Here is a 14,764-nt window from a genome sequence, read left to right as displayed (position 1 = left end):
GTATCATACATGAATCTGAATTTTGTAAACGAACACAACACTCCTCACGCCGTTAAAACAGGTACGTGACGATGTAGTCTCTAAACCCGTTGAAACTTTCAAAACCCGTAATTAATCATTACAACATTCCCTCCCTCTCTTTGTTTACAGTCAGCACATACGTAGCTTCACGAATTCTTAAGCGTTAGTATAGGTCGTTGCTTTGAGTAGGATAGTAGTACTAACTAAAAATTTTAAAACAACCAGCTGAGTTCGCTTAAAGATAGGAATATCGAATGATGTTTAGAAGTTTGCTAAATTTCCACTAAATATCGCAACAGTCCTTGATATATAATAAATTCAACTTTTCCATTCCGAATATTTCGTCCATTAGTGTGTATCGAGAGATAAATTTCGAAATCCATAAAGAATTATCATCAAAATGGAAAAGGTAATGTGGCTCGTATTTTGTAAGATTTTGGAAGTTTTAGAGCTAAATTATACATTGTCATAAGTTTATAAGATATACTAAAGGCTTACTGAGAGCTAGTTCGAGAACGACAAGCGAGAATAGACTACAATCAATTTTGCAGTCCATCTTCCTATTTAGTCTGAACTTACTAAGCCTTTGACATCGTCTCACCATTCGTCGCTTTACGAGAATCTATGACGTTTCTCCAACGTCACCTCATGACAAGCTCTCAGTAACCAGTGACAAACTTATGAATTGAACTAAAGGATTTTTTACTGATCATTTTTATTATTTTATCAAAGATAATAATAATAATCGAAGTGATCTATTTATGATTTTAGAGTCAAAGTTTACCCGTTCTAAAATGTTATAAGGATTACGGTGGTGCTAGCGAATTGAAACCGAAATGTGAATTTTCCACCCAAAATGGCAGCGTTACAAGTTCGCTGCATGCAAAAGCGCCATCTATCAGATTATCAACTTTTTGTGGAATAATACTGGCGTGTTTGAGCGGAGCAATGTACGGCTTCACAGCTGCGCTTGTAAAAATTGAAAATACTATTTACTCAGGTATGTTATGATTTGGTTTACAATTATTTGCCTAGCTAATACGTAAATGCTTTACGTGACTCTTCTATTTTCAGGTGAAATAACGCTAATTAGGTTTGTATTTATTACGCTCTACTCGTTACCGATGGCAATTGCTTCACGAGAAAGATTCTTCCTGGAAAAAGGAACATTTCCTCTCGTGTTATTTTGTTGCGTAACTTGCGCTGGTTCAATTTCTTTCCGATACGAGGCGTACCATCAGTTGCAGATCGCCGAGGCCAACTTGATCGTATTCGGTTCCCCGCTGCTTGTTTCGCTTCTAGGAATATGCTTTCTTAAGGGTAATTTTGAACTAGCAGTTACGGCTTGGATAGTACTGTCGCTTACATGATCTAAATTGGAGAGGTTTAGTTTGGCTTTTGGAATCAGGGTTGGCAAGAATCAGCCAGACCGGTTTTATCAATGGAGAAAATTCCAGGGTTTAAACCGTTTTGTTTTTAATTAATGTATTATACTTACGAGAGACTCGTTGTTTAGCCTGAGTAGTAGCATAACTTTATAAGATATGTTCCACAAGTTTGTCACTGGTTACTGAGAGCTTGTCATGAAGTGACGTAGGTGAAACATTATGGATTCTCGTAAAACGATTCCTGGTGAGGTGCTGTCAAAGGCTTGGTAAAGACTAAATTGGATGATGGACTGCAAAACCGAGAATAGTCAATTCTCACTAGTCCTTTTCGAACTAGCTCTTGTTGGTTAAGCTAAACCGGTTTTAGAAAAACAGGCTTTTTGCAACCCGGATTCGCAAGAGACATCTTCGCTTTCACGCCAGACACTAGAATTTAGTTGGTGAATTACCAAATAAATATCAATGAAAGTTCATATATTTAACAGAAAAAGTCAGCACTACTCTGTGGATATCCCTGATTTCGTCGACAATCGGAATTGTACTAGTCACTAGAATACCCACCTTGGTGGCATCAAGTGATGGATTCAATCATGACAGGATTATCGGATTGATCAGTGCATTTTTGTCTTTAGTCTTAATGGTCCTTTTCTCCTTATCCCTTGGCAAATTGAAGCAATATCATTACACTGTTTTGACCTTTCATATCGGTTGGATTGGAATCTTACAGACGGGAATTGTACTATACTTTTCCGGACGAGCAACGCTTTTGGATACAACTAAATACGAGCAATTTTTAACCATGTTTTTGAGTTTTCTATCATTTCTGGCGATGATATCTCAAACTACTGCCATGAAATTTGAAAGCGCTGGTTTAGTCACGCTTTGTCAGGCAACCGTTGATATTCTAGTCACTTTTTTACTCCAGATTATTTATTTCAAAGAATCCGCCGATTTGATTTTAATTTTTGGAATAATTTTTATTTTATTTAGTGGAATTATCTTATTTTTTGGTAAATGGTACTCTGCAAGAAAGTCTAAACTTTAAATTATATCATGTTTTAATGAAAATTCAGATAACATAACATTCTACCTTAAAAGAACGGCCTTTTTCTAAATGTAAAAGGAATTTAATATTACAAGAAAATAAATGATCACTTATTACAAAATAAATGGCATTTAATTAGTCTTAAAAACGAGGACTACTGCTTCGCTATTGGTTTAGTGGCGTCTGCTAAAACGAACCTCTCAGCCTGGAAAAATTCAACCAATCTCGTTGGAGTAAGTGGCTCCATTTAGCAGACGCCACTAACCTAATGCCAGCGCAGTGGTCCACATTTTAAGACTAATTAAATTCTAATTATTTTGCAATAAGAGATCTTTAATTTTATCAATTTATTTATTTTTCTATATTTTTTCCATTTATAATTAGAAAAAGACCGTTCTTTTAAGGTAAAACATTATGTTACCTAAAATTTTCCTTTAAATGTTTAATGTTACAACCGATATTTTTTAAAATTGAGGCCCATGGAAGCTTTTTAAATTTAATAAATGTGCCTTTTTACAAAATTATTTTGAAAACACTTATGTTCGCATGAAAATAAAATGCCAAAAAAATATAAGTATAAAAATAATGAAGATGATTTTATTTTCTGGCTCTTTATACAGAGGTATCCAAAGAAATACAATTTCTATTAATATTCCGTTCACCTCTCCAGCAATACACCTTAATTGAACATAGTAGTTCCATAAACGTTTTTCTAAATTTATGACTCATAGCAAAATAGACGAAAAAGGTCACGGAATTGGTGACTAACATGGCAAATCTTGAATCGGCCCAATCCGACAAATAACTGAACCAAATATCATTTTCAGGTGATACAAGTAAAACAGCACAAACAACAGAACCTGGCATAATGGCCAATACGTAAAGAACCAAGATTACAAGTAACATGAAAGTTATTTTGCGTTCATCACTACTCGAGTCCAAACTCTGTTGTACGTTGTTCAGATGTTTCCGTTGAAGATGGGCTCTCCATAAGTTGACCAGTAACACCGAAGTGGTGATTATCGTCAGGATACAGGGTATCGTGGTTTCCAATAAAATTACACCGGACAGGATTTGAGTATTTAAATTTTCCGAAGCTATTTTCGACAACTCGATGCAAAAATACCACGTAGTTTCGAATACTGTAGGCAGAGGAGAAGCAACAAGATACATATCTCTTAGAAAATAATCTCAACTATTCGAAGTATGCAGTTTCTCAAAGAGTTAGTAGATTCCAGAAGTTTTTCTCATTAGCAAGAAGGTAATTAGGATATTTTTTACTTTTGTACTCTTTGGAAAAGTATTGGTCTGACCCTTGATGGCTGGATGAACGCCCTCTTCTCCCCGTGTATTTTGGCTATCGTCAATGCTACTATAGCATAAGTTTATAAGATATGTTCCACTACCTATGCTTTGTAATGTTAGAGACTTATTGAGACCTGAATCACCTTCCCATTTATCTGTACTAAACCTTTGGCAGCGCCTCACCAGGTGTCTATGATGTTTCACTTATGTCACTTCATGACAAGCTCTCAGTAACCAGTGACAAACTTATGGAACATATCGTATGAAATTATGATTATAGTGATATTGGTCTGACCCCTGCGGACCTTATTACAGTGATTAGCCTCTAATGACTATGGGTACCTTTGAGGCCTTGAAAAACCTTCTTGCTAATGAGAAGAAGAACAGTCTTCCATTTCCATGGACTATAACAAATTTATATAAAGATTTGTTGTCACCTGTTAAATTTGATTGCTTATCGGACATGACCGTAATAGTGAACTTCATTGGTTGATTAGCAAACAGAAAAGTTATTGAAAATATTAATGAAGTAACAACTACCGCAATTAGAGCCAATATTGCCCGTCTTCTTGTGCACAACTCAACCGAAGCGAGAGGCCTACTCACGGCAATAACTCTAAAAACACTTACAGTAACTGTTAACCAATTAGAAGCGCAAATCGCGAAACTAATTACGAATTCGTTTAGGTAGTCCGTTAATGCCCAGGTGTAACTGGCGTGACCTGACTTCATGTAAATGAAAACTAAGTAGGGCATATACGTAAGGAACATAACGATATTGACGCCTTCTAGTGAGGCGAGTAAGAAATTCAATGGAGAATTCATTGATGGTCTTGTGAAAACTGTGACGTTTATAACATTACCGGCAACACCAATGAATAAAAAGAGAGCATAAATCCACGTAGGTACACCAATTGCGGAAATGGCATATGCGTAAGATTGGTTACGAAGGAATTCATTGTATTGGTTTAAGGTAATATTCCATTGAGGGTTAAGATAATTCTGTTCCAATAGTGTCCTATACTCGTAGCTGCTTGAAGACATGCTTTTACTGCCCTGCTACAGCAGCTACATCGACATTCAACTTTAATGGTCTAAATTGAAACACATTCTTCACTTTTATAATGTTTAAACTCACTCGTTGGACTTTTCACCTTCGACTTAATTCATTCATTGCGATTTAATGCATTAGATTCACTAGTTGCGATATTAACGTTGAGATTCACATTAGTAAGTTGAAACTCACTCCTTGCTATTTTGATGTTATAACTCATTCGTCGCTATTTTCACGTTGAAACTCATTCGTCCCTATTTTTACGTTAAAACTCATTCGTCGCTATTTTCACGTTGAAACTCATTCGTCGCTATTTTCACGTTGAAACTCATTCGTCGCTATTTTCACGTTAAAACTCATTCGTCGCTATTTTCACGTTAAAACTCATTCGTCGCTATTTTCACGTTGAAACTCATTCGTCGCTATTTTCACGTTGAAACTCATTCGTCGCTATTTTCACGTTCAAACTCATTCGTCGCGATATTCACGTTGAAACTCATTCTTCGCAATTTTCACGTTAGAACTCTTTCGTCGCTATTTTCACGTTGAAACTCATTCGTTGTTCTTTTAACGTTTCAATAGCTCGCTTGAATTTCAACATTGCATTTTCTCGACTAAACGTAAATACCGAAATACCTTATCATCATATAAACTATTTCCATAATTAGTTGGAGTACATCCGTTTTCAAAACGCAAGTACGCGATAAAATTCTCTTAATCTGATCATCTCATTTCCTAGGTTAGACGCGTAAGCTACTAATGAACCCCTTCTTAAGTGAAGGGCAGAAAATGAATGCCAAATCTTTCACATAAGGTGCCAACAACTCTAGTGTAGTAGTATTTTACAACACATTTATATGTTCGCAATAGCATATGGAATAGAATCAAGGCACAAAATCATTACTTTTAATACAGATATATTTTTCACCAACCCCCGTGCTTTTGTCAATTAACGTTTTAAACGTTTATGAGGAATTGGTCGTGAAAAAATAAAATTGTGTTGGTGGAGCATGCACTTTCAGTTAAAACTAAAAATAGATGTTACTGCAAGATAAGTTAAGGCGCCGTCAATTGAAAATGAGGAACTGACTGCGTTGTGGAAACTGTGCCAGTTTATTTATACACTGTTTTAGGGGAAGAACTGCTAAGCGATGAGAGTTTTGAATGAAATCTTGTCACGCTCCAAGTTCCACGTGTTAGTTTTAATGCGATTAAGTTTCGGGTGCGATAATCAAAACGACCTTCTGCTTGAAATACACCGAAATGAGGTGCCCTTCAACCTTTTATAAATAATGCGTTATTAAATATCCTTTCAAGAAACACTTTTTTCAATTACAATAGGTTAATTACATTCCATTTTTGTCTCAATTAATCGAAAGACGTTCTCTACACATGTAAGAATTATTTCTTGTTTAAACTTTAAGTAAAAATTTTGTTTAAATTCATAAGAAAAACCAAAATTAATTTTCGGAGGATGGTCAAATGCTTAACACTCTTAGGTTATTAGTAACGAGAGGTAGTTTTAAATCGATCAACTAAAATTCGAAAAAATGTGATAATTCGATCAGCAGTTACTTGATGAAAATCATAATTAATAAAAAGGTACACACATGCACTCTTCAAAACTTAGCTACACAAATTTATATCTAGATCTGGTGGGTTTGACAATATTTATTGGCGAATATAACATTAAAAAAAAAATAAAACAAGTTCGATTAAAATTTAACATAGATAATTAAAGCGACCAAATTTTTAACGTTCTATTATGTACAATTTTGAAAATATTGTAGAATTATTCCTAAGCATGACACTACCTATACTTGAGCGTAATGCTAGAGAGTTACTGAGAGCGTGTTCGAGAGACTTGGTTTTGCAGTCCATCTTCCTATTTAGTCTGTACTAAGCCTTTGACAGCGCCTCACCAGTCGTCGCTTTATGAGAATCTATGACAAGCTCTCAGTAACCATGGAAACTTACGGAACATATCTTATGAACTTATGTTAGTAGTAATAGGACATGTTTTATGGCATGTTTAAAATTTAAACCCCTTTTATACAGAGGGATCCAAAGTAATACAATTTCTATTAATATTTGGTTTACCAGGCAAGCAATACACCTTAATTGAACATAGTAATTCCATAAACGTCTTTCTAAACTTATGACTCATAGCGAAATAGACGAAAAACGTCACGGAGTTGGTAACTAACGTGTCAAACCTTGAGTTGGCTAAGTCTGACAGATAACTAAACCAAATATCATTTTCGGGTGATACAAGTAAAACAGCGCTTACAATAGAGCCAGGCATAATGGCTAATACGTAAAGAACTAAGATTACAAGTAACATGAAAGTTATTTTGCGTTCATCAATACTGGAGTCCAAACTCTGTTGTACGTTGTTCAGATGTTTCCGTTGAAGATGGGCTCTCCATAAGTTGACCAGTAACACCGAAGTGGTAATTATCGTCAGGATACAGGGTATCGTGGTTTCCAGTAAAATTACACCGGACAAGATTTGAGTATTTAAATTTTCCGAAGCTATTTTCGACAACTCGAGGCAAAAATACCATGTTGTTTCGAACACTGTACAAAGAGGAACAAGAAAATATTTTAGAGAAAATATTCCCATCTATTCAAAACATGGATTTTCTCAAAGGTTTCATTGTTTCCAGAAGTTATTTCTCATTAGCAAGAAGGTTTCACTTTCATAGAAATTTTTACTTTTGCACTCTATCAAGTTGGAGAAGTAATGGTCTGACCCCAGCTGGCTGGCTGGCTAAAGTTAATGCCATTAAAGTAATATACTTTCCAGAGATGTGTAATTAGTTTCTGTTGATAATGGATATTTCACAGAACTCTTATTAACCTTCTTGCTAATGGTAATAACTAACAACAGAAGATAACTTAGCCTAGACTTACTTTGAGAACAAACATCAAAACAAACGAACCAATTTCTTAAATATTCATAACATTTTTTTTTCACCTGTTACATTTGATTCGATATCTGATGTGACCGTAATATTGAACTTCGTAACTTGATTCGCGAAGAAAATAGTTATTGAAAATATTAATGCCGAAAGCAGTACCGCAATTAGAGCCAACACTGCGCGTCTTTTGGAGCACAACTCGACCGAAGCTAGAGGCCTACTCACGGCAATAACTCTAAAAACACTTACAGTTACTGTTAACCAATTAGAAGTGCAAGTCGCGAAACTAATTACGAATCTGTTTAGGTAGTCTGTTAATGCCCAGGTGTAACTGGCGTGACCTGACTTCATGTAAATGAATATTAAGTACGGTATATATGTAGCGAATATAATAATGTTGACGCCTTCCAGTGATGCCAGTAAAAAATTTAGAGGAGATTTCATTGACGGTCTTGTGAAAACTGTGACATTTATCAGGTTTCCAGTGACACCAATAGATAAGACGACAGCAAAAATCCACGTAGGTACTCCAATTGTAGAAAGTGAATAGGCGTAAATTTTGTCTTGAAGAAATTCAATGTATTGGTTTAAGGTAATATTCCATTGTGGGTTAAGATAATTCTCATCCAAAAGTGTCCTATACTCGTAGCTGCTTGAAGACATTGTTTTACTGGCTACGTTAACTAACAACTTCAGCTCTACAATTTCAAAGTTTAGCTTCTCTGGTGAAAGTTGAAACTCACTCGGTATGGTTTCAATGTTCAAACATACGGTTTTCGGTTGCCATGTTCAAACGCACTCCTTTGGATTTAAGTCCAGCTTAGTTTATTCATTTCTATTTTATGGATCAGATTCGCAAACTTTCAAACACACTCTATCAGATTTCGAAATATAAATAGCTGGTCTTGATGTAGAACATTTCAATCATTAATTTGATTATACTAATTTTGAACGCCTAAGCACGCTATAAACTTTAATTTAACTTATTAATTTCCGAATTTGAATGTGTAAGCTACTAATGAACCCCTTCTTAACCAAAGGGCAGAAAATGAATGCCAAAATTTCTCATTAGGCGCCAACAATTGTAGGGTAGTAGTAGTAGCAGTATTTGACAAAACATTTGTATATTCGCAATGAGTTTGGTAATAGAATGAAGGCACTAACTCATTACTTTCAGCTCAAATATGTTATTGATGACCCACACTTTTCTTCATTAACTGTTAGTTCTTGAACAGTGAAGAGGAATTGGTTGTGCATCTGTTACTATGTTTGTAAGGGTGGAGCGCTTTCAGCCAAAAAAACCTTATATCAATAAACAAATGCGTCTGTACGATAAGTTATTACGCCATCAGGGGGCGATCGGGACTGCGTCGTGGAAACTGTGTCAGTTTATTTAACCACTATTTTAGGGGAAGGATTGCTACGCGACGAGAATTTTAAATTAAAAGTTTCCACGCTCCTAATTTGATGGATACGTGCCTAATTTCATTGAATCTATGAAATTAACTGGTAAGGTGCGATAATGGAAACCGTCCCTGCTTGAAAGACACCGAAACAAGATGCCCTTCCTTTCAACTCTTTAATAAATGATTTATGATTATAAATTTCCTTTCGACAAATTCTTATAGAGATAACTATCAACAAAGGCACCCGATGTTGAATGTGTTGCTAGAAGCCAATAGACCACTTCGATGTAAGTAAGGTGGAAAGACAAGGGTGTAAAACTTTGCCTTTCATCCCTCTTTTAGGCGCGTGCGCTGCACGCTTGAGGCACCATGAGAGAACGCAGAGACGACTGCTGAACCCCCCTTGAATGTTCCGATACTGAGGGTTGCCTATACCTCCTAATTTACATCGAAAGGTTTTTTTTTTAAGTACAGATTGCTGTCTATGTTTGTTATTCAAAGGCACGAAGATGGTGGTGTTAGAAGCCAATAAGCAAGATTGCTGTCTATGTGGGTTATTCAAAGACTAGAAGATGGTGGTTTTAAAAGCCAATAAGTACAGATTGGTGTTTTTGAGGAGTTGATTGGAACGCTAAACTTAGCAAAGGCTAGCTTTAGCCCAGTCCTCATGGACGAGTTCTGATTGGCTCCTGCGTTTTGCAATGTAAAATTTGTGTGTAGAAGATCACAGTCAGAATGTTAGGGGTGCCACAGAATGGCCTTGAAAAATTCCAGTTTTCCAAGTAAAGTGGGTTGGATTTTCGGTTGATGATCATTTCACTGATTTAGGACGAACACTTTTCAAACACAGCGAATTTAAATAGTTTCTAGATTAAAATTATGCAAGCTAAATGCTTCTGTGGGTTGCTTTTATCACATACATTTCTGTAATCTATAACTTTCGCCACGGAGCTTCTATTTACAGGGAGAGGAAACTCAGACTTTCCCCCTAGCCCTTAGCGTACCTCGGTTCTACGCAACGCTTTCGCTCCTCTCGTGCACCCCAGCCCATGTAAACAAAGTCTGACGTCATTTTCTTGGTGGAACTTCAATTGGCCATATGTCTAATCAGCGCCACTAGCGGATGGTCTGAAAACTACTCCCATAGAGTCTAGGTATATTTAAGCGGGTTTGCAGAATTTCCGTCAGATGGCGCGGCGTTCGAGCCACCTGGCGGAAATTCTGCAAACCCGCTTAAATATACCTAGACTCTATGGGAGTAGTTTTCAGACCATCCGCTAGTGGCGCTGATTAGACATATGGCCAATTCCTTGCCATTAAATGATGATTTGTACAGTGAATCGCTTCTGCAGCTACGGTATACACATTTCTCCTTCACCTTGTGCTAACTATTAGACTGGAATCGCAGTCCATTCAAAATTTAAAAATTAAACCTTTAACACACCAAGGCTTATGCCTTTCAACGAACGAGTGAAGTCGGCCATCTTTGTTGATTACATAGGCTCCCTTTTTTGCCAACGAAAACCGAGGGGGGGGGGTTAAAATACGTGCCCCATTCTATGGACAAATAGTGTCTACGTTTCCTAAGAGCGTTTACAGTGTTAGAGGGGGAGGAAGTTTCCTCTCCCTTTCGCATCCTGTTTATATCCCGGTACTCTCTCCTTGCCGTGGTGGGCGTTTGCTGCAGTGTATATAACGTTTTAGTTTTAATTTGTGCTTCGGGAGAAGGATCTCTGTAATCTGTAACTTCCACCTCCCATTTATAAAACTCTACTTCTAAAGATAAAATCACGCGACTCCCTGGCGTGGTTAATATAACGTTTTAGTTTTAGTAGAAAGATGGTAATGTACTTGCTGTTTCTTAATTACCGCTAATTAAACGAATTAAATAAAATTATAAAAAGCTTTCGGTCATTTAAACTTTTAAAGTGAGCGTTTCTATAAGTTCCGTAATTAAAAGAAGTATATAGGCCTAGTACGATGAAGAAAATAACTAGAAACGAACGTCTCCCAACTAATAATGATAGGATTAAAAATAACGTAGCAAAGATGTACAATGTGGATGATTTAACTGCCAGTGCCACGAAACTGTCCTTGGGAGAAACTGGAAGCAAGATAAATCGATCAGTAATTCCATCAAAATATGCAGAATCAAGTTGGCTTTGGGCTAAAACGTCGCCGTCGGATCAACACTACGAGCGTTTAAGTGACAAAAATGGAGGCAAGTGGTTGATTTTCTTGGACCATGTAAAACGTGACTCCCAAGGACTGACCACCCTGGACAAGGCTTGGACTTTGATCGTACCAGCCACCTTGAATGGAACTTTCTACCAATCAAAAGCTTCAACGGCTTTTAAAGAACCATACGATTTTGGGACGGAAACCAATGGCGTAATTGTCATTTACACCAAAGATTGTACGGACTTGGACGATGTCCTAAAGACAGCCGTAAATGCCTACACTCTCCTACAGGATCTACTGCCTCCCAAGTACTTCTTACGTTACAAAACAAATGCCGCTAGCGAAGCCGGATTATACCCCGATCAAAACTGCAAGAATGTCACCAACTATCGCTACAGTAAAAGTTATGGTTTGCAGCAAAGAGATTCAAAAGGATGGGTTACCCCACCACACTTGAAGTCCAAGGTTGGTGCTTCAGGGCAGACACCATCACTGGGGTCTCAGTTTCGAGCACCAGGGCGTTTCAATCGAGACAGCTCGTGTAGAACCAAGAGCTGGGACAAGTCCTAAGTGTGGATTCTATAAATTGATCTCCACTCTAATTGCTCAAGTAGAGGTTTTTTTAGAGAGTACTAACCAAAAACTATGTAACCTTAAAACAAAAACTAATGGAAACTTTTAAAATTTTAATAATTAGCCACTTTTAGATAATACGTTGACGTAGTATGTAATATTTTAAAATGTTTCGTTATTAATGTAGTTTAATTAAATAATGTAACCAAGAAACCGTTCCCTGCTTGAAATACACCGAAACAAGATTCCCTTCTTTTCAACACTTTAATAAATGATACGATAATAAATATCCTGTCGACAAATACTTATAGAGATAACTTGCAGCCAAGGAATCCAATGTTGTATGTGTTGCTAAAATCCAATTTACCACTTCGATGTAAGTAAGCGGGAAAGACAAGGGGGTAAAACTTTGCCTTTCATCCCGCTTTTTAGCGCCTGCGCTGTAGGCTTGGGGGATCATGACAGTGCGCAGAGACAGCGATGAATAAATTCAGTAAAGGCTAGCTTTAGCTCCTCCCTCACGGACGAGTAACAATTGGCTCCTGCCTTTGGCAAGGTTAATTTTGTGCGTAGAAGATCAGCTAGAATGTTAGGAGTGCCACAGGAGCTGACATTTGCTTTAGCAGAATGGCCTTGCAAAATTACAGTTTCCCAAGTAAAGTGGTTTGGATTGTGCGTTGATGTTCACTTAGTTAGAACAACAGCTTTTAAATCACTGCGAATCAGGGTAGGAAATAAGACAGGTTTACAAGTCCAAAACCAGTTTATTTATTCCAAAACCTGGGGTTAGTGGTCCCAGGGACCGCTTTATTAATTATCGTTTTTGGAAAAAATAGACGGTGGGACCAGTTTATTAATTCGGGGTTCCTTATTAGAATTTTTCTAGCTCAACTCATCTTCTACCAATTCTACTCCTAGGTAGTTAGTACTCCTTGTATACAACTTCCCTACAAAAGTTTTGTTGTCTATTGACTTTTGATCTTGACTAGCGTCTATACTCTAGGATGAGTCTCTTGTAGTCGACAGTCTAGACCATAGCCAGTACTAGTTGTCAGTAGTCGTATTAGGCAGTAGTGTATGGTCACATTACAGGATTTTGATCTGGCTTAGTGGGCTTACTGATAGCGAGAGAAGATATTGCCACCGAATTTATGTAAAATGCAATAAGGAATAAGGATAGTTCAGAAAAGGATTAAGATCTTCAAATATCATTAGACATGTTGATTGATATTTAGTGGCAACTAGTTGAAAAATTGTGATAAGAAATAAAACTTAACTGTTCTTAATTTTGATACGCTACTTTTTCCTACAGTAAAAAATTCAAAATCAATTAGAATTTTCAGTTTCTTCACTTTTGTGTCTTTACGTGCTTTTTATTCTCACCATTTTAGAAATTTAATTTATGGTGGGACCGGTAAAATAATAATTAATGCGAGGGTCACTGGTCCCAAGGACCAGTTTAATAATTCCAACATGAGGGGTCGCTGGTCCCGAGGACCACTAACAAAATTCACCTTAGTTTCAACCCTGCAGTGCGAATGTGGATAGAGTTTGCTGTGCGCATGATCGAGTGGCCTATTGATTTCAACACAAAACTCAGCAGTTATGGTCTTGTACTCTAATTTTGTTTCTTAAAAGAAACTGTACCTGACAACTTGTAAGATAGATTACAATTATGAACGCAGGGAGAAAAGAGATAAGATGGAGTAAAATGATGACGGGCGACCTGCGGCACTATAACTCTCCCAATGCACCTTGCGCAAGCCCCTACCCTTCGGTACAGCGTGTGAAATAAGGCGGTGGCACAGGGCAAATGACCAGTTTAAAAATTGCCTGGACCAGTTTAAAAATTAAATCGGAGGGGGGTCAGTGGTCCACAGGACCACTAAGAAAATTCAAGGGTTTCCAGAGTCCAGACATTAGCTAATATATTTTAATTATCCACTTCTTCAATTTAGCAGACGACGCGCCCTGGTCAGTGGTCATGGACCAGTTTATTTATTCCAGGCAAGAGGGGCAGACTTAGAAATAAGGATAATTTTTAAACTAGTCCTTGGGACCAGTGACCCCCCTAGTGTCCTAAATAATAAACTGGTCTCCGGAGTGGTCCCAGCATTTGTTCTCCTATAGATTTGCAATTAATAAACTGGTCCGGAGGACCAGTAACCCCCACTTTTTGAATTAAAAAACTAGTCCAAGCAATTAATAAAGTGGTTTTGGACCAGTGGACGTGTGCTATTTCTAAGTCTGCAGAGGGGTCGCTGTTTAAAAAAATCCTTATTTCCCACCGTGCTTCGGTAGGCGATTGTTAATAGCTGCTGCGTAGCGCCACCAGAGAGGAGAGAAAGAGGGAGAGAGAATCAGTATAGGCAGCCGTGACCCATGCGTGGTGAAAACGGGGGTAAATCTAGGGTACACCGTGGTGCCTATGCGTTGCTTTCTCGCGCACAGTTGAGGTAGGGGGTGACAGAGATCAGGCGAGGAGGTCAATCCCCCCTTGCGCAAAGGATGTGAGTCCTAAAACTAAACGTACCGAAAATTGTTTTTACTACCCCCCTACTTTCCCATTTTTCGGCGGATTTTATAAAGCGCGTTTCTATCTCCCTCTTTCTCCCCTCTCTGGTACTCCCACCTACATCACCGAAGTCCTCCCAGCATCCTCGGCCTTACGAAATCGTAGCGGACGCCTGCTCTGTCTTAAAAATATAAGCTATTTCTCATACAAATACAGTGGCACCAGCAGAGTACATAGGAAATGTTATGGGGATACTAGTTCAAGATGAAAGCTAAATCATTTGTACTTTGCACCTTTCGCCTCCTGTTTATATTCCTCTTATGCGACTCCCTGGAGTGAAGGGTGTATGCCG

The 14,764-nt window shown here is 37.6% G+C and overlaps 3 protein-coding genes across 3 annotated transcripts; 2 read left to right on the top strand and 1 right to left on the bottom strand.

Moving 5' to 3' along the window:
- Nucleotides 1–697: 697 nt before the first annotated feature.
- LOC149678461 (uncharacterized) lies at nucleotides 698–1,421 on the top strand. Its single transcript, XM_089837149.1, has 2 exons — nucleotides 698–1,021; nucleotides 1,096–1,421. Exons 1-2 carry the CDS (start codon nucleotides 970–972, stop codon nucleotides 1,389–1,391), a joined length of 348 nt encoding a protein of 115 aa, XP_089693275.1. The 5' UTR covers nucleotides 698–969; the 3' UTR covers nucleotides 1,392–1,421.
- A 1,645-nt stretch (nucleotides 1,422–3,066) lies between these two features.
- LOC149678460 (uncharacterized) lies at nucleotides 3,067–3,627 on the bottom strand. Its single transcript, XM_089835868.1, has one exon. The coding sequence runs from the start codon at nucleotides 3,625–3,627 to the stop codon at nucleotides 3,067–3,069; it is 561 nt and encodes a 186-aa protein (XP_089691994.1).
- Nucleotides 3,628–10,906: 7,279 nt separating this feature from the next.
- Nucleotides 10,907–12,194, top strand: LOC149678459 (uncharacterized). The gene is made up of 2 exons (XM_089837148.1): nucleotides 10,907–10,985; nucleotides 11,114–12,194. Exon 2 carries the CDS (start codon nucleotides 11,124–11,126, stop codon nucleotides 11,892–11,894), a length of 771 nt encoding a protein of 256 aa, XP_089693274.1. The 5' UTR covers nucleotides 10,907–10,985; nucleotides 11,114–11,123; the 3' UTR covers nucleotides 11,895–12,194.
- The last annotated feature ends 2,570 nt before the right edge of the window (nucleotides 12,195–14,764 follow it).

The sequence above is a fragment of the Phalangium opilio genome, unplaced genomic scaffold (genome assembly GCF_054372755.1).
Source record: "Phalangium opilio isolate 3A_F unplaced genomic scaffold, DU_Popi_V2 ptg000042l_1, whole genome shotgun sequence".
Taxonomy (NCBI): Eukaryota; Metazoa; Arthropoda; class Arachnida; order Opiliones; family Phalangiidae; genus Phalangium; species Phalangium opilio.
This window is presented reverse-complemented; position numbering and strand designations above follow the sequence as displayed.